At 65.7% G+C, this 17,729-nt stretch overlaps 1 protein-coding gene across 7 annotated transcripts; it reads right to left on the bottom strand.

The window, feature by feature from the left end:
* Window positions 1-20: 20 nt before the first annotated feature.
* Window positions 21-17,626, bottom strand: AKNA (AT-hook transcription factor). 7 transcript variants are annotated; one of them, XM_074608257.1, is made up of 22 exons: window positions 17,478-17,626; window positions 11,101-11,412; window positions 10,000-10,973; window positions 9,354-9,428; window positions 8,743-8,893; window positions 8,018-8,175; window positions 7,875-7,934; window positions 7,678-7,778; window positions 7,422-7,584; window positions 7,162-7,289; window positions 6,892-7,065; window positions 6,490-6,697; window positions 6,285-6,391; window positions 5,803-6,056; window positions 5,398-5,596; window positions 4,814-4,987; window positions 4,455-4,558; window positions 4,132-4,290; window positions 3,946-4,047; window positions 2,792-2,953; window positions 2,431-2,596; window positions 21-2,095 (listed from the first exon to the last, which is right to left on the bottom strand). In XM_074608257.1, exons 2-22 carry the CDS (start codon window positions 11,267-11,269, stop codon window positions 1,813-1,815), a joined length of 4,071 nt encoding a protein of 1,356 aa, XP_074464358.1. In that variant the 5' UTR covers window positions 11,270-11,412; window positions 17,478-17,626; the 3' UTR covers window positions 21-1,812. The 7 variants fall into 7 exon arrangements, with proteins under 7 accessions (XP_074464358.1, XP_074464357.1, XP_074464356.1 ...); XM_074608256.1 differs by lacking the exon at window positions 17,478-17,626 and adding an exon at window positions 12,231-12,333 and having other exon boundaries at window positions 2,792-2,917; window positions 4,132-4,236; XM_074608255.1 differs by lacking the exon at window positions 17,478-17,626 and adding an exon at window positions 12,231-12,333 and having other exon boundaries at window positions 4,132-4,236.
* Window positions 17,627-17,729: the final 103 nt, after the last annotated feature.

The following is a 17,729-nucleotide window of genomic DNA, read 5'->3' on the forward strand; positions in this document are numbered from 1 at the left end:
AAAGAAAGAAAATCCCGGCAGCCGAGCAACCGCGTTTATTTCCTTCAAAAATAGGCAATTCTCTTCGTACAAAATACCAGCCGAATGGCTCTGCTGGGCGTTACAAAATAGGAGAGAGGGGGAAAAAAAAAACCCAAACCCATCATTTTTTGCTCCCAGCTATTGCATTTGGGATAGTTAAATACGCTCCCCACATACTGGGCAGGGGGGGGGGGCCTCACACCGGCCAGCGCAGCCGTGACCTGGCCCGTCGGCTCGCTTGGGACACAGGAGCAGTTGCCACCAAAGAGACATAAATCTTCTTGAACCACCCCCCCCGGCCCCGCGTGCCCCCAACCCACCCCTCTCCCCCAAAAAGGGCAGGGGCAACCCCATTCCCAGCCCCTGCCTGTCCCCCCCCGCCCCGGGCCCCGGGTTGGTTGCAGGATCTGGGCTCAGTGGCTTTGCAGGCGCTTGGGGAGGTTTTAGACCTGAGTTACTCACCGGGGGTGTTAGTGATTCCCGCCACCCCCCCCGCCACACCCCCAAAAAAACCTAGGGTTTCGTACCAAAAAAAAAAAAAAAAAAAATTCAAAAATAAATAACTTTGACGCGGGCACTTTAGGTAGGTCCTACACATAAACACGGGCAGGGGCACAGCGGGCTGAGATGCTCGGGGATGGAGGGGGGGGGGTTTGGCCGGCCCCATGTTCGGGGGGCACAGGGTGCAGGTCCCACATGGGTCCCCCCCCCCCACAGGGCACCTTGCCCTCCCTAAGGGCTGCCCCCACTACATCCATTTCATTAAAAAATAAGCATTAATTCATCATAAAACCAGCCCCTGCAGGTACAGTGGCTCTGCAGAGTCATCCGTCCCCCCCCGACCCCAGCCAGGGACAGATCCTGCCCCTGTCTCGGTTCACGGGGTGATTTGTCCTCTACCAGCCCAAATTCCCTGGGAATCCCAAGGAAAACCCCCAAACCTTCTTTTTTGTTCTGGCTGGATGACACCGTGGGCGGCCACGTCCAGGGATGGCCAAAAAAAAAACCCTCGAATGCCCTAAGGATTAGGCTGGAAATTAAAAAAACCCCGTATATATGTATCTCGCTATAGATACATATACATACACACCACACACACACACACACACTCCATATCACCAATCAACCCTTACAGAGCGATTTAGCTGCTGACTAGCTACCTTGGAGAAAGAAAAATTCACATAACCCCCCCCCAAACAAAGCGTTTTCCCAGGGAGGACCCGGCTGGGTTCAAGTCCAAAGGCAGAGCAGGGGGACACATGGGTCGAACCCCCAGCACTGAGCCCCCGGAGGATGCCCAAAGGCTGGGAAAGGGGATGAACAGGGAATGGCGGGTATTTCTGCCCACGCAGGTAAAGAGAGCTGCCAAGGTGGGGGGTCGACCTGTGTTGCAGGAGGACCTGCACAAAGTCGGAGCATCCCCAGAAGTGCTCAGCTGGGGGTGGCATCTGCCCTGGGGGACACCCCCTCGGTCCCAGGGGACGGTGGTCTCCTGCCGGGGCTGTGCTCACACCCCGGGGTGGGGGTCACGGGGACACCTCTGCCTCCCGTCTTGTCCCCCCCCTTCCTGCAGCTTGTGTGGCCCTGAAAACAGACGGACAGAGGGACAAGCGATGCAGGTCTAGGGCAAGCGGGATGGGGACAGGAGCCGGTGCAGGACCCTGTGGAGATGCCTCCAACGCCGGTGTCCCCAGGTCTAGCAGGGAGCACCCAACGCCGGGATGCTGATGGAGGGGGACCATCCTCCTCCTCCTCCTGCCCCCGGTGAGGGCGGGGGGTGGTTTGGGACCCTCAGAAGAGGCAGGAGCCCCGCAGGTGCCGCGCTCGGCTGAGCTCGGCGCCCAGCGCCCGGCTCATGCGGGTGGTGGTGAGCCTCATGCCCTGGGCAGCCTCCACGGCCCGGCTCAGGGACCGGTTCAGCTCCTCCAGCTCCTCCAGGTCCAGCCTCAGGCAGCGGCGGTGGGCAGCGGCGTGCGGCCGGGGGGGATGCTCTGCCCCCCCGAGCCCCTCGGGGTGTCGGAGGGGGACCCCGGCCATGGCTGGGGCTGAGGTAGGTACCGCTGGGGAGCAGTAGCTGGGAAGAAGAAGGGGACACGGGCTCGGCTTTGCTCTGCGGACTGTGTCCCCAACAGGGCTCTGTGCCTCCCCTCTGCCTTGTCTTTCATCCCTCTCCAACCCCCAGCACCCATCTCCCCCTGCTCACCCCGCCTTGCAGACCCCCCCCCAAAAAGGAGCTGGGGGGACCCGCTCCCAGCCATCTGCCACCAGGGTCCCTGGGGTCCATGGACAAACCCGTGGGTCCCTGGGGTGGGCACAGCCCCTCCTGGGTTCACTCTCCTCCCCTGGGAGATGCTGACACCCCCCCCCCCCAACCCCCGCCGCCCCCCGCAAGCCGCAGAGCATCCTTACAGCAGGGGGGGTGCATAAGGCACGAGGGGGACGGGCGCAAGGCAGCCGATGGCGGGGGTGGCACCAGGGCTGGCCACCAAGTACCAAACTCCAGGTTGCTCCGGCTTCTCGGCGCGGGGACGGACGTGGGAGCTGGGGGGGGATGTGCCACCGGGGCCACGCTCTGCTGTGGGGAGGAAGGTGGTTAGATGTCCCTGGGGGGGTTAGATGTCCCCAAGGGGGCGCAGCCCCAGGTTACCCCCCCCAGCCCTGTGCCATGCTGGGCTGCCACCGCCAGTGGGAATACCCCACGCCCAGGGGTCTGAGGGTTGTTCCCTGTCCCCAAAAGCTGTGCCAAGCACATGCCACCCCTGTCACCCACCGTGTGTGGCTCCGTCCCTGTCACCAGAAGCGGGGGCACCCGTGGGTGTGTGGCAGGTGGGGCAGCATGTCCTCCTTGGGGTGCTGTGCCGGGGCGGCCTCGTGGCATCCCCTGCCCGGGAGCCGGCTACGGAGAGAGGAGCGAGGGTGTCTGGGAACATCCCTGCGCAGAGCAAGCCAGGGCAGTTTGGAAAGAGCAGAGAGGTTTGGGGGGGGGCTGAAAAGGGGAGGGTCTGCAAAAAGGGGAGGCGTCTGCAAAAAGGAGGGGTCTGAAAAAAGGAGGGGGTGTCTGCACGAAGGGGGAATGTCTGCAAAAAGGGGGGTCGGAAAAAGGGGGGGGTGTCTGTGAAAAGGGGAAGGGTCTGCAACAGGGGGGATCTGAAAAAAGAGGGGGTGTCTGCAAAAAGTGGGGTCTGAACAGGAGGGTCTGCAACAGGGGGGATCTGCAAAAAAGGTGGGTCTGGAAAGGGGGAGTCTGCAAAAAGGGGGAGGTCTGCAAAAAGTAGGGGGGGGTCTCCAAAAAGGGGCATCTGAAAAGGGGGGGGCTCTGCAAAAAGGGGAGGGTCTGCAAAAAGGTGGGGGGCTGAATAGGAGGGTCTGCAACGGGGGGGGTCTGCAAAAAGGGGGTGGCTTGAAAAGGAGGAGGTCTGCAAAAAGGATAGTCTGGAAAGGGGGTGTCTGCAAGAAAGGGGGGGTCTGCAAAAAGGGGGGGGGTCTGCAAAAGGGAGGGAGGGAGTCTGCAAAGGAGACGGGGCGGGGGGGGGCGCTCTTCAAAACAAGGAGGTCTGCAAAAAGCGGGGGGTGCTGCAAAGCACTCTGCCTGCATCCAGCTCAGTTCCAGGCAGGGGACATGAGGGACAGAGGGGACATGAGGGACAGAGGGGACGGGGGGGGGACACAGCGCTGTCGCCCGGGAACGGGGTGGGTTAAGCATTATCTAAAGGACGGGGCTGGGGACAGGTTCCCGCTGCTCCCAGTGACACCAGTGGCTGCAGCCAGCAGCAGGGAGCTGGGCAGGCACCCCAGGGAGGGGGGGCTCTGGCCAAGGGGCAGCGGGGACACCCCCGAGCCTCTGTAATTAACGAATTGAAAGTCATTAGCAGGGACGTTAGAGAAGGCCAGAAGGGGCCGGGGGCTGTTCCCGGGGCCACTCACCCGATGGCGTCCCGTTCCCGTGGCACCGGGGGCATCCCGGGGCTCCTGGCTCTTCTTGGGGTGCTGGGGGGGCGCGCGGTGTCCCCACCGGGTACCGTGTCCCTGCCAAAACCCAGCGTGAGCGCGGCCGGGGCACGCCGCCACCGGGGATGCCACCCCCCGGCACTGACCGCCGCTGGCACCCACCTGTGTACTGTCCCCGAAATGTCACCGCACCTGGGGGGTTCCCAGGGCTGTTCCGCAGGGAGGGGGGGGCCCGGGGCCCGGCAGGCGAGGGGTCCGACTCGGAGGCTGCGGCGGAGGAGACGGATGCGTGGTGGGATCCGGAGGGTCCGTGCCCAAGGTCTGCAGGATCCGGCCACAGGCTGAGCGGTGCTGGGTCCCCCGGGGCCACCGGGACCTGCCCCGTCCCCGCGGTCCCCCCACTCCGTTCAGGGAGGGGGAAGCGATGTGCAGGGGGGGTGTCCCCACTGTCCCCTCCGTCCCCACCCCGGCAGGGTCCCACTTACTGAGGTCCAGCGCCGGCCTGTCCCGCGGCAGCGACGCCGACCTCCCCCTCCTCGTGGGTGCGACCCTGGGGGTCACCCTGCCCCGCGCCGGGGGGCTCGGCTCCCTGCGGAGGGGACAGAGCCACTGTCACCACCCAGACCCCTCAGTGTCCCCTCAGGCATCCCCTTGACCCACCGCCCTGGTGCAGACAGGCTGCCAGTCCTGCGCCCCCCCCGCCAAAGCCCAACCTCTCCCAGGTCACAGCAGAAATGGGACAAACTGGGGGGTGTCCCCAGGCCCATGGGACACAGTGCTGCCACCAAGCAGGGGTGGCTGCTGCCTTCTTCCCCCCCTCCCCGGGGTCCCTCTTGCCACCTACCCGGAGGGCGCTGTGTCCCTGGGGGACGATGGTCCACTGGCCGCCGGCTGGCTCCTGGCTGGGGGGGTTCGTGGGGCGGCTTTCCCCTCGGGATAGCTGCGGGAGCGGTGCAGGCTCTCCTCCAGCCGCCGCCGCAGCCGCCACACCTCGTCCCGCAGCGCCCGGATGGCCTGGCTGCCGCAGGACAGATGCCATGGTGAGGGACGCCTGCAGCCAGCGAAGCTCCCAGCGGTGCTGGCTGTGGCGGGGGGTGCAGCCCTGTCCCCCACACCCCCAGACCCCATGTCCGTCTCCATCCCCACTAGCCAGGACCTAGCGGCTCATGCAGGGATGCTCCCCAAAACCGAGCCCGGGGCTCGCCTGCGCTGAGGTCCAGTCTCAGCCAGCCCACACGTGTCACAAGTTTGGAGGACTCAGCTCCAGGTCCTGGCTCTCCCGGAAGGGAAAACCTGCTGCTGCCCGGGGGGAAGAGGCAGGTGCCTTTGGGGACTTTGCTTGGCGGGGGAGGGGGGGGTGTCCCTGTGTTAGGTGGGGGGGGCAGTTCAGCCCGGTTTTGGGGAGGGTAGGGGTACATAGCCACTCACTCGCGCTCCAGACGGGAGCCCAGCAGGTCGCAGCGAGCCGGGTGGAGCGACAGCGGGGTGGGGGATGGTGTTTCGGGGGACGCTGTGGGGCTGGCCAGGTCCCTGGCCATGGTGGGGGGGCGGCCGCCGGTGCTGGTGCAGCTCCTGCCTTCTGCCTCTGAGTCCATGTGAGCTGGGGCTGGGGGGGGGGGAAGGTGAGCTGAGGGACGTGGGGGTATCCCCCCCTGCCCAGGGAGAGACCTGGGAGAGCAGAGCCAGCAGGCGGGAGGCACCCCCGGGCCAGCACCCCGAGGGGGCTGGGGGACACCACAAACCAGAGCCCCCCCTCCCTGCAGAGCCAGGGCTCCCCCCCCCCCAAACTCTCTCCCTGGGGACACGTCTCTCCCCGAAACGCTGCCTACTCACTGCCGTCACCGTCACTGCCGTCACCGTCACCGTCGGGTCCCGCCTCACTGCCCGCGCTCTCGGCCCAGCGGGGGGGGGAGCTGCTCTGTGAAGGGGTGCTGGGGGGCAGGCGGAGCCCCCCCGTGCCCCTCTGCCTGCCCGCGGGGTAGATGCCCATCAGCGCCGGCTTGGAGGGAAGCGGGGTCACCTCTCTCTTCCGCGGAGGACAGAGGGTCGTGGGGACGGGAATGGAGGGTCCCGGTGAGCCGGGGGTCCTGGGGACAGGAGGGGTCATGTAGGCAGCTCCCACTGCTCACCCCCTGGCCATGGGCCACCCTGCACATCTCCAACCCTCCCAGCACCCCCTCCCTGCTCCCCACGTCCTCGTCACCTCTTCCCCCATCCCTGCTCCCCTTCAACGCCCCAAATCCCCCCTGACAAAGCTGACAGCCTGTGTCCCCAAATCCCCACCCTGGGATGAGGGCAGGGACCCCGAGCTGTACCCGGTGCCGGGGGGACGGTGTTCAGGGGTGTGCACGGGGGGTGACACTCTGCTGGCCTCCGAGCCCACGAAGCCGCTGTCTGTCTCCGGTGACACAATGCGCTGCTCCTGCAGGGGCACCAGGGAGGGCAGGATTGGTGCTGCGCACCCCCCGGCGGGGTCTGGGGGTGCTGGGGGACGGGGACCCGCAGTCCTGGGGGACTCACCTTGCGGGGCCGGTGCTGGGTGGCAGAGCTGCCCACCCCACTGCTGCGGCGGGACAGGGGTGCCAGCGGTGGCTCGGGGAGCCCCAGGAGGGGCTTGGCTACAGCCGGCAGGTCCTCAGCAGTGGCAGGCGACAGGTGGCCCCGTGTCGCCCCTGGCCATGGGAGCTCCTCGGGGGGCAGCAGAGTGGCTCTCCTCTCCGAGGGGTGCCTGTGGGGGGAGGATGGAGCATGAGTGATGGGGCAGAGCACCCCCAAATGTGGAGAAATGCCCTGGTGCAGCCAGCTCTCCCATGGAGGCTGTTAACTCTGAAGCCTATCAATGCCAGTGAGGTAAAAGCTGAGTCCTGACATAAAACCCCCCACTGGCCCTACCTGGGGCACTTGTCCTCCCACAACACTTACAGGGAGGAGGTCTCGAGGTCGGCCTCCTCTTCTAGTGACCGTGTCCTGCAGGGGACCTGGCTGGGGCCACTGTCCCCTGCTGCAGGTCCATCCGCCTCCTCCTGGCACCCGCTCTCTGCCACGCTCAGCTGCTCCAGGCTCAGCGACTCCGGCAAGGACTTGAAGTGCTTGTACCTGGGGGGGGACACACAGGCAGGAGATGGTAGTTTTGGGAAGTGGCTCCCTGCCCATGTCCCCCCACCGGCCCAGCCCCACCGTGAGGACACTCACTGGGCCAGCAGGTCACCAAAATCCTCCTCCACTTGTAGCTGCTTGTGCCAGAGGCGCCGGGACAACCCCCCCGTCACCGCCTCGTTGTCCCCCGCTGTCCCCCGGGGACCCTCCGTCAGCGCGGGGCTCTGCAGGGCACAGCGAAAGGGGATGGGAGAAGCATGACCCCCACCCCAGCCACAGCAGGGTGCCCCCACCCCAGCATCTATGCCCCCCACCCCCCAGCCCCGTCCGCCCCCCCGCAGCCTTGCCCAGCTCACCTCGGGGCGTGGGGAGACGGCGGTCGGTGGTGGGGAAGGGGCTGGTGGGGAGCGGGGCTGGGCTGGGGGCTGCGGGGGGAGCTTCCCCCCAGCCCCGGGCTCCAGCCGCTCCTTCAGCTCCTCCAGGCGCAGCCCCAGGTGGAAAATCTCCCCTTCCACCGCCCTGCAAGACAGCAGCCATCGGTGACGGGGAGACACCGGACCCCGCAGCACCGGGGTTTGGCTGGGGAGGGGGCGGCGGGGGGCAAGCACTTACCGATCGGGATCGAAGTCCCCCGAGGCCCCCGGGTGCTGGTGCCGGGCTCGCAGGTACGCCCGCTCCAGAGCGTCCTGAGCATCCTTCAGCTTCCTAAACCTCTGCGGCAGAAGCGCGATGTCCCAGCCTGGTCCCCGCCACCCCCCCGGCCTCACCACGCATCCCCGGGCTGGGGGGGTGGGAAGGGGCTGACCCACCTGGAGCTGTTCCTGAGGCGCGGGGCTCCCTGCCCGCATCCAGCCTTCGAAGGATTCCACCTGGCCGGGAGAGAAAGGGCTGAGCCCCCCCACTATTGCTGCCCCCCACCCTGTGTTCCACCCCCCAACAACCCGGGGCTTGCCTGTGCCTGCAGCTTGTGGGTCTGTCCCACCAGTGTCCGTGTCAGCTGGGTCCCCGGGCAGCGGCACAGCCCCGGGCAGGTGGGGCAGCCCCCCCCGGGCGGAGGGGGGGAAGGAGGCTGGAGTGATCCTGCCCGGTCTGGTGGTCCCAGTGCTGGAGCTGTAAGAATCATAGAATGGTTTGGGTTGGAAGGGACCTTAAAGACCATCCAGTGCCACCCCCTGCCCTGGGCAGGGACACCTCCCACCAGCCCAGGTTGCTCCAAGCCCCGTCCAACCTGGCCTTGAACCCCTCCAGGGATGGGGCAGCCACAGCTTCTCTGGGCAACCTGGGACAGCGGCTCACCGCCCTCAGGGTGAACAATTTCTTCCTAATACCTCATCTAAATCTCCCCTCTTTCAGTTTAAAACCAGCACCCCTCGTCCCATGGCTCCCCTCCCTGCTCCAGAGTCCCTCCCCAGCTTTCCTGGAGCCCCTTTAGGGACTGGAAGGGGCTCGAAGGTCTCCCCGGAGCCTTCTCTTCTCCAGGCTGAACCCCCCCAGCTCTCTCAGCCTGTCCCCACAGCAGAGGGGCTCCAGCCCTCCCAGCGTCATCATGAGAAACACAAGAACAAGGTGTCCCCGTGCCTTGGGGGAAGCTGTGGGTTCGGGATTTTGGCTGAACACCCCCCCACATACCGGAGCGGGAGGGTGATGAGCTGGATGGGGGAACACGGTTCAACCCACCTGCGCCCGGTGAGGACGGCGGGGCCGGGGCCATGCTGAAAGCGGCCGTCCTGGCCTGCGGGATGCTGAGGGCCATCACCCGGCAGCCGGTGCCCACGGTGCCCACCGAGAGGCTGCGGCTGGGCTGCGGCGGGTCGGCGTACAGGCTCACCTGGGGGCGGCGAGAGGGGATTGGGGGCGCCCACCCTGCACCCCAACCCTGGCACTGCCCACCCTCAACGCCTGCCCCCATGGGGACAGCAGGCAGCCGGAGGGGAAGGCGGGGGGCACAGCTGGGCACCGGCCCTGCCTCAGTTTCCCCACCCACGCAGCGGTGCAGGGCGGGAGGTGACACGGGGACACGCTTCCGCCCCGCTCTCCTGCCATGTCGGTGACGTGCCCGGCAGCCACCCCCGCCATTTCGGGGCTGTTTCGGCACAGCGGAGGGGAACCCGCTGAGGGGGGACACTGGCTTTGCAGCAGCCTCACACCCTCCCCCCCCCTCCCCGGGCTGGGCTTGCTCAACCGCAGCTCCCTGGGAGGAGGAAGAGTGGGGCCGGGGGAGGAAGACGCCCTGAATAACCCTGGGGAGGGGGGAGCAGAGCGGGGTTTCCCCCCTCCCCAGTACCCACCCTGGCGCCCAGGCGCAGCTGGTCGATGGTGTTCTCGGCCTCGGCGTACTTGGTCAGCAGCTTGTGGTAGTCGTCCTGCGGGGAGGGGACACGCAGCGGGTGACGGCACCCGGTGTGGGGACGGGGGCTCGGAGGATGCTCGAGGGGAGGGAGGTAAAGGGGGATGCAGCACGCAGGGAGGCAGCCCTGTGTGGGGATGACAGGGCTGGGGGCGGGGGGGGGGTGTCCCATGAGTGGGGGACACCGTGGGGTGCAGAAACCCACCCCCCAAAGCAGCCAGCCAGTCTGGTGCAGATGTGACCCCCGTTTCTCTGCGTGGGGGACAGCCTCCCGCTCCTCCCAGGGGACAGGAGGGCATCCCAGGGGACAAGCGTCCCGGGGACAATGAACATTGCAGGGGGGTGGCACAAGCTTACTGGGGGGGCACACGAGCATCCCTGCCTTCATCCCTGAGAGCCATCCACATCCCTGCCTGGTCCTTCCCTCCTCGCCAGCACCCATGAAGGACCAGCCCCCCATCGGTGACACAGGGCTGGCTCATGGGGCTGGTGACATCTCCATTTCGCCTCCACCCCCTGGTCCCCCCCAACCCCGGAGACCCTCCCAGTAAGGCCTCTCTGGCTGAACTGGGGGAACTGGGCGTTACCTGGAGCTGCTGCACCAGCTGGGTGGCTTGCCTGGGGGACCTGAACTCCTGCGGCAGCCCGGTGGCGGTGGGGGGCTGCGGGGGGACGCCCTCCCCGCTGCTCAGCAGCACCTCCCGCACGATTTCGGCCGGGGACTTGAAGCCCACGGGGCCACCCGTGGCCCTGGGGCGAGCGGGCAGGGCTCGGCCCCGCGGCGGCCGGTAGCTCTGGTCGAACTTCACCCGCGCCTCCACCTTGGAGAGGTCGGGCAGGGGGTGGTTGAGCCGCCCCCGGCCGTACTGGGTGCCATCACCCGTGCCGGTGCCCGATCCCGAGGGATGTCTCGCCTGCTTCCCACCCGCGTGCCGCTGCCGGGGGCTCCGGGATGGCGATTGATGGCCGGGTTTGGGGGCCGGCACCGCGGGCGCCACTTTCTTGGGCAGCCGGGACCTGGGGTGCAGCTGGGGCGCAGGGGGGGTCCCGGTGCCCCAGGGCTCCCCGGTGGGTGCCGAGGCAGCGGTGCCGGGGGCAGCCCCAGCCGGCTGGGGCTCGGGGACAGGCTGGGTGCTGGCGGTGGCATCACGGAGGTCATCGGTGGAGAGGTGCAGCAGGAGGCTCTGGCTCGGGGTCCAGCCCTGCCCATGCCCCCCTCCGGCATCCCTGGCTGTGTCCCAGCCCCGGTGACGGCGGGACGGGGTGGCAGGGCCAGGGCTGGCGTCCGACAGCCCCGAGGTGTCCCCACGGTCCGTGCTGCAGCTGCGGGGCTGGCAGAGAGCCCGGCCGTCCTGCGATGGCTCAGGGCTGGCGCTGGACCCCGAGCCCCACCGGCCCTCGTAGGAGAGCTCGGGGTAGGGGTCCCCATCGCTCTCTGCCCCCCAGGGCCCCTCGTCCCCCCCGGAGCTGCCCCGCTCCTCGTCCTCCTCCGCCGGGTCCCGCCAGGGGTGCCAGCAACCCTCCTCCGCCGGGGACCCCTCCTCCAGGTCCTCGCCGTCGCCTGCAAAACACCGGCGCTGCGGGGCTGCTGCCAGCCAGCCCGTGCCCCCCCCCAGCCCCCCTCCGCTCCTGGGACCCCCAGCACCCCCCCACGAGGGTCTGTGGGCAGCAGGGAGGGGAGGACTCACCCCACGGTGGGCTCCCAGCAGCCTCCCCCAGGCCGATGACCCCATCCTCATCCATCCGCCTTCCAAAGTCGTCCTCTTCCTCCTCCTCCTCCTCCTCCTCCTCCTCCTCTCCCTCCCAGCGCGTCAGCTCTGTTTGTGTCCAGCGCAGCCATGGTGCCGGGCTGGCCATGGCCTGCGGGCACCGCGTCCCTGTCACTTGCGCCGCTTCATGGCCCAGCGGCGGCGGCGGCGGCGGCGGCGGTGGTGGCAGCGGGCTGGGGACCTCCTTGTCACGAATGTAGGTCACATCATCGCCGCCGCGTCCTGGGGGGGCTGAGGCAGAGGGAGGGATGCTCAGTGGGACACAGCGGGCTCTGTTCGAGGTGTCCCTGTCCATCCCTCCCCTCCACTGCCAGGGCTTCCCCTCTCCCCCAGACCCTGGGGACAAGAGCAGTCCCCCCATGACGGGGGGGTGACATCCTCGGGCCACCCCCCACCCTGTGTCCCACCATCAGCACCACAAAGCCAGAGCTGCTGCATCCCCCATGGCCCCCAAGGTCCCTGTGGAAAGGAGCCCCCCAGGGACACCCTAAAAGGCTTTTTGCCCCTGGGGTGGCACCGGGTGACACGCAGACCATGCTGGCACCCTCTGGACGTCACCCCAGCCAGGCAGCCACAGCCTGGGGACCGTCAGCGGTGCCATCACGGTGCAGGACAGTGCCGGGGGAGGCAGGAGCACCCCGAGGCCCCTCTGGCTCTGGGGGGCTGACAGCGAGAGGGATCACAGCAGAGGCCCGGCACACTCATTTCATTGATGACCGCAAAGCAGGAGCTCACCCTCACCCCTCTCCTCCATGTGCCTGGATTCCCAGAGCCGCAGCGGCAGCTCGAGAGGCGCCGGATGCCGAAAACCCAACCGCAGGGCCGGTAGCAAGAAAGGCCCACGGGGTTTTCCCAGCAACGTCCCCTCAGCTGGATTTGAGCCCCCGCAACCCAATTTGGGCCACAGGGGGCTGCTGGAGGCGGCAGCTGCCCCGGTCCCGGTGGCTGGTACCGAGCACCGCGTGGCATCCCCCGCGGCCACCCCGCAGCATCCCCAACCCAACGCCGGAGCACGGAGGAGCAACCAGCCCCACCAGGGATGCACTCACCCCCTACCAGCATCCCTGCGACATCTCCATCACCGCCACCCCGCTGGGGGTCCCCGAGGCACCATCCCTCCGAGCGCCCCAAAACCTTCCTGCGCCTGCGGGGCAGCCGGGCTTTTGCAGAAGTAGGAAACGATGCTCGGGGTGCTTCCTGCAACTTTGCAGGCGGCCGCAAATTTTTTAACCCCATCAGGCCCTGGGCGGCGGGGGCCGAACCTTCCTCCGGCGCCGCTTTTCATCGAAACCTTTATTTTTTTTTAATCCGGTTCGGAGCAAAACGGCGAAGCTAAACCAAGGGGGATCCCTGGGACCATCAGCAGCTGCAGCTTCCAAAAGATAGCAGGATGAGGGTCTTCCAGGAGGACGAGCAGCCCCAAAATTCAGCCGCGCGGCCGCAAAATTCAGCCAGGCAGACCACCCTCCTTGGAAATCCGGGATATGGGCTTTGCCCATATCCCGGATTTCCAAGGGGGGTGGTCTGCCTGATGCCCACCCTGAGGTGCTGCTCGCAGCCATAACCAGACACCATGGAGCATCCTGGCACATTTGCTGGCAGGCAATTAATCCAGCTCGTTACCGTGTAATTAGCGGCACGCGGAAGAGAGTTTCCACGAGCTGCCGGCTGCTAACGAAGCCACGGCAGGATCCGTGCGGTGGGTGTGTTTAGCCGGAGGGTGCCGCTGGCCGGGGGATGGCGGTGACGCAAAAGTACGGCACCCAAATGCTCCGGGAAAAGTCCTCTAACCCAGCTCCCAAGTCTCAGATCTGCAAATTCTTTGGCTTAAATCCTGCTGTTAGTGGGTTTTTTGGGGTTATTTTCTGGTGCCACCCGGCATCAAGCTCCTCGGGCATCATCTTTGCACCGTCATCCTCGCTCCCAGCCCTGCCTGCATCCTTAGGGCTTTATGGGCAGGGAACAAACCCCGAACAAACCCCAAAGCGTCCCTTAGGGTGTTGCGAACCTCCCGGGGAGTTTGCAGGAGGTTTTTCCCCTTACATCAACCAGGAAAATCCACTTTCTGCACCTGGAGATGCTCCACAGCTTCTCCTGCCCCCAGGGAGGATGGGGTTGCCCATGGGATGCTTCCGGCTCTGTGGCTTCTCAAAGCGGCTAAAGAGCGATTTTGGCTTTAGCCCCTTTCCAAGTGGGGTGTTCCCAGCCCCGTGCCCTGGCCCACAGCCTGGCCTGGAGAAGCAGCCCACCAAAACGTCCCCCCGGTCCGCCTCGAGCCCCGCAGCATCCCCGAGAGACGAGGAGCCCCAGACACCAGCCCCGGGGGGGTCCCAGCGAGTGGGTGGTGGTGAAAGGAATCACAGAACCACAGAGTCGCCCAGGTCGGAAGGGACCTTTCGGATCATCGAGTCCAACCATCAACCTAACGCTGACAAAACCCGTCACTAACCCATATCTCTGAGCTCTGTGTCTGCCCGTCTGTTAAACACCTCCAGGGACGGTGCCTCAACCCCTTCCCTGGGCAGCCTGTTCCAGCGCTTAATAACCCTTTCAGTGTGAAAATTTTCCCTGATATCCAATCTAACCACCTAGCGCAACTTGAGGCCGTTTCCCCTTGTCCCATCGCCTGTTCCCTGGGAGCAGAGACCGACCCCCCCTGGCTACCCCCTCCTTTCAGGGGGTTGTAGAGAGCGAGAAGGTCTTCCCTCAGCCTCCTCTTCTCCAGGCTGAACACCCCCAGCTCCCTCAGCCGCTCCTCACCAGACTCCTGCTCCAGACCCCTCACCAGCTCCGTTGCCCTTCTCTGGACCCGCTCCAGCACCTCAGTGTCTTTCTTGGAGTGAGGGGCCCAAGAGGACCCCCCTGTGGCTCCTCTTGTCTGGGGGCAAAGAGGGTTAAAAACACTTTCTAGGGGGATTTGTCGGATGTCCCCCCGGCCCTGCCCGAGCGGCAGCGCCCCGGGGTGCAGCAGCCGCAGCCTGCAGGACCCGCTGGCAAATCCAGCCGCGTTCGTTCGTCGCTTGCCCAGAAAGTCCCTCCACCGACGGTCACAGCAGTAAGAGAGAAAAATCTGGGATTCCACCCCCCCGCCCCGGCCTTTAAATGAGTTGAGAGGCACAGAAAAGCTCGGGAAATGATGTGGCTACGTACTCAGGAACCACAAAGCAAACGCAAACAATCCCATATGTGTATAAATATATATATATTATATATAATAATGTATAAATATATATATATAGTGTGTGTATATATGTGTGTGTATAAATACATATTTTTTCTTCTTTTTTTTTTTTTTTAAATCTTGCTCTTTGAACGCCAGGATTTTGCAACGGAGTCAGCGGAGAAAAGGGATGAAAAGAAATTTAAAAGCCTCAGCTAGAAAATGCCTGGAACGCCTGAATTACACTCTGCTGAGACCCCCAGCCCCTTTACCCCCCCCCCCACCTCTTTGCCTCCTCACCAGGGGGTGTCCCACGTTATGCTTCGGGGTTGGAGGTGTTGGGGTGAGGGAGGGGATGCTCAGGGCGGTGATGAGTGCTGCCAGGTCTCTGCCTGTCTCCACCCTCAGCTCCTCATCTCTGACACCCCCCCCGCCCTCCCCAGCCACAGCGATCCCATCCCTGTGTCCTCCCACCCCCCCCCCCCCCCCCCCGCCCACCAAACCCCCGTGGGACAGAGCGGAGGCGGGAGGCTGAGACCGCCCAACTCATCGCACGCGTGTTGAGGCAGAGGAAAAGCGGCGCAGTGAGGCCCTTTCGGGTTTTATCCGCGGTGACAGCGGAGGAGAGATGCCACATCCCCCCGCCCCGGGGCTCGCTCGGTGACATGGAAGGTGGGGGGGGGCAGCGGGGCGGGGGGGACACACACGGGGCCGCTGTCGCTCTGCCTTCGCTGCCTCATCGACCCACGAAGATGATGTTCCCCAAGCGATGGGGAGTTACCCTCCCTGTACCCCAAAATAAAACAGCCATCCTTTGCCCGGGAGGGGGGGTTAAAGCCCCCCCTGCGTCCCAGACGGGCACATTCGTGCCCGTCTGGGACGCAGGGGGGGCTTTAACCCTCCCTCCCGGGCAGAGGACAGATATTTTATTTTCCTAAACCTGATGTCCAAGAGGTTTCACCCGCATCCCCCCAGGGATCTACACCCCAGCCCCCGCCTCCAGAGCCCTCCCTGCAGCTGGGGACCCCCCCCGCCCCAGAATTTTTTCTTTCAGCTAAAAAGCCCGGCAGCCCAGGGCTCGGCAGATAAAAATATACCTTTTTTCTGCTCGAGCGTGAAAAAAAACCCCGCAAGCAGGGTCTGAGGTTTCATCCTGGTGGCCAGCAAGGGGCGGGGGGGGCTCGGGAGGGCTAGTTTTTAGGGGAATGCGGGTCTCTCGCAGCTTCCCCGCTTTCCCCTTCCCCTCTTCGGCTCGTCTTTTCATCCAAACCCCTCGCAAGATCGGCGCTGCCATCCGAAAACCTCTCTTTTTTTTTTTTTTTTTTTTTTTTTTTTGGGGTGGGGGGGTTGTGTGCGTGTGCGCGGTTTGAAGGAGGCCAGAAGAACAGCCTGGGGCTGAAACTTGGCAAGAGGCTTCTGCACTCCAGGAGGGAGGAATTCCTGGTTTATAAACCCCTTCTTTTTTTTTTTTTTTTTTTTTTTTTTTTAAAAGCCCAGAGAGTCCCATTTCATGAGCGTGAAAGAGGGCAGAGAAGCGGAAACGCTGCTTTCTTGCTTCCCACTATTTCCCATTAAAACAAGGGAGAAACCACCATAGCGAGGAAGAGCCCGACAAACCCCTCCTCGTCCTCCGAAAACACACCCCCCTCCTACCAGCGTTCTAAAACCCACCCGTCCCCCCAGTTCCTCTGCCCGGAGGGGTCACGTCCCCCCTCGCAGGTCCCCCACATGGGCACATCCCCATGGAGAGGTACAGAAACCCCGTGGAAATGGCATCTCTCCATCACTCGCACCGAAGCGAAGCCCCGCGGAGGGAGAAGGAGCTGCTCCGGTGGCCGCTTTCCTGCCTCCTCCCCGGCACATGAACCCTCCTTCCCTGGACGCAGGGCCCTGTCCTCCCTGGGGACGGCCTTGTCCCCTTGTCACCGTGCCCCGGAAAGCTGCGCATTTCCACCCCGGGGCTGAACCCCAATGTGCCGGGGGGAGCCGGGGGCTGCCGATGGCCGTAATGCCGGCCAAGGGCGGCCTTAATCCCCGTCTGGAGAGAGCTGCCACCGCCACCGAGCCGGTGGCACGGAGATCCCTTATTAGCAGAGGACAGGGAGAGGCGGCGGGGGATGCGGGGGGGCCCTGAGCAAACGGGAACATGTGATGGGGTTAACGAGCAACGGGATGGATCCGGGTAAACAGAGCATCCACCGCTATGTTCTCCGGGGAGTCCTTAAAACACGCGTGTCTGGGGCGCTTCGGAGGAGTGCTGGGGAGTGAGGGAAACCTGCGACCCCCCCCCCCGGCACCCACTGGCTGCAGGGAACTGACTGTAAGGGTGAGCTCACGGCTGCCCTTTAAATAAAACAAGGAACTGAAGTTGAAGGCAGCCCGCGCAACTTCCTCAGAGCAGCCGCAGGCAGCGGCAGGGCCTCGCGTCCCGCAACCTCCGGGCGAGCCCCGGCCTTGGCTTCGTGTCCCCCTCGGTGGCCTCGGCCACGCCAGCCTGATGAAACCCTCCTGAAATCCTCTGGCACAAGCCGGAGGATTGATTCGGGCCCGGATGGGGACAAACCGCCGGAATAAGGAAAGTTATGAGAAGTTTCCTCGGGGCGGTGAAGGCGGTGGCGGCGTGGGGTGGCGTGGGGTGGCATGGGACGGCATGGGCAGGACAGGGATTGGCGACAAGCGACGCAGCGGCGTGTCCCCCACCCTCCCGCAGCATCCCCTCGGCTGCGGGGACCCCAGCGGGGCAGGCATCCCCTCCTCTGCCCCGGGACCCCAACCGGCTCCCAGCTGCCACCCACAGCCGGGCTCAGCAGCGCCGGGGGGTGCTGCCTGCAGCCCCCGGGATGGGTCCATCCCCGCGGGCCCCCAGCTGCGCATCCAGCTGTGCATCCAGCGGTGCCCCCGGGGCCCTGTCCCTCCCTCCAGCTGCAGCGGGCGGCTCGCAGGGAGCAGCCGCGCCGCGCTGTCCCCACGCCCTGAGCCGGCCCCGGACACCGCCCCGGGGCACAGCTTGGGGAGGGGGGACACACCTGTCCCGGGAGCACCGCTGGGGACACACACGCACATCTGTCCCGAGAGCACCGCTGCAGGGGACTCCCCGCCCCCCGCACGCAACAGCTGCCCCGCGGCCGCTGCCCACCTGCAAGGAGGGCCCGGCCAGACCCTCTTCGCCCGGCGCTGGGCGGCCCCGGTCCGCTCCCGATCCTGGTGCTGGTCCCGATCCCGGCCCCGCTCCCGATCCCGATCCCGCTCCCGGCGCCGCTCCCGGCCCGGCCCCGCCGGACAATAGCGCGCGCCGCCGGCGGCGGGGGGCGGGGCCCGCGCCCTCATTTGCATCCCCGCCGCTTCCCGCCAATCCGCGCGCGCCGCCGCGCCGGGAGCGGACGGTCGT

This window comes from Larus michahellis, chromosome 15 (genome assembly GCF_964199755.1).
Source record: "Larus michahellis chromosome 15, bLarMic1.1, whole genome shotgun sequence".
Taxonomy (NCBI): Eukaryota; Metazoa; Chordata; class Aves; order Charadriiformes; family Laridae; genus Larus; species Larus michahellis.

Excerpts from the sequence above, each read along its gene's own strand:
- AKNA (XM_074608250.1), bottom strand. Across the intron at positions 6,698-6,891 it reads GACCTCGAGACCTCCTCCCT|GCACCCCTCGGAGAGGAGAG; the intron begins GTAAGTGTTGTG and ends CTCCCCCCACAG. Across the intron at positions 4,559-4,813 it reads AGGGACACAGCGCCCTCCGG|GGAGCCGAGCCCCCCGGCGC; the intron begins GTAGGTGGCAAG and ends TCCCCTCCGCAG.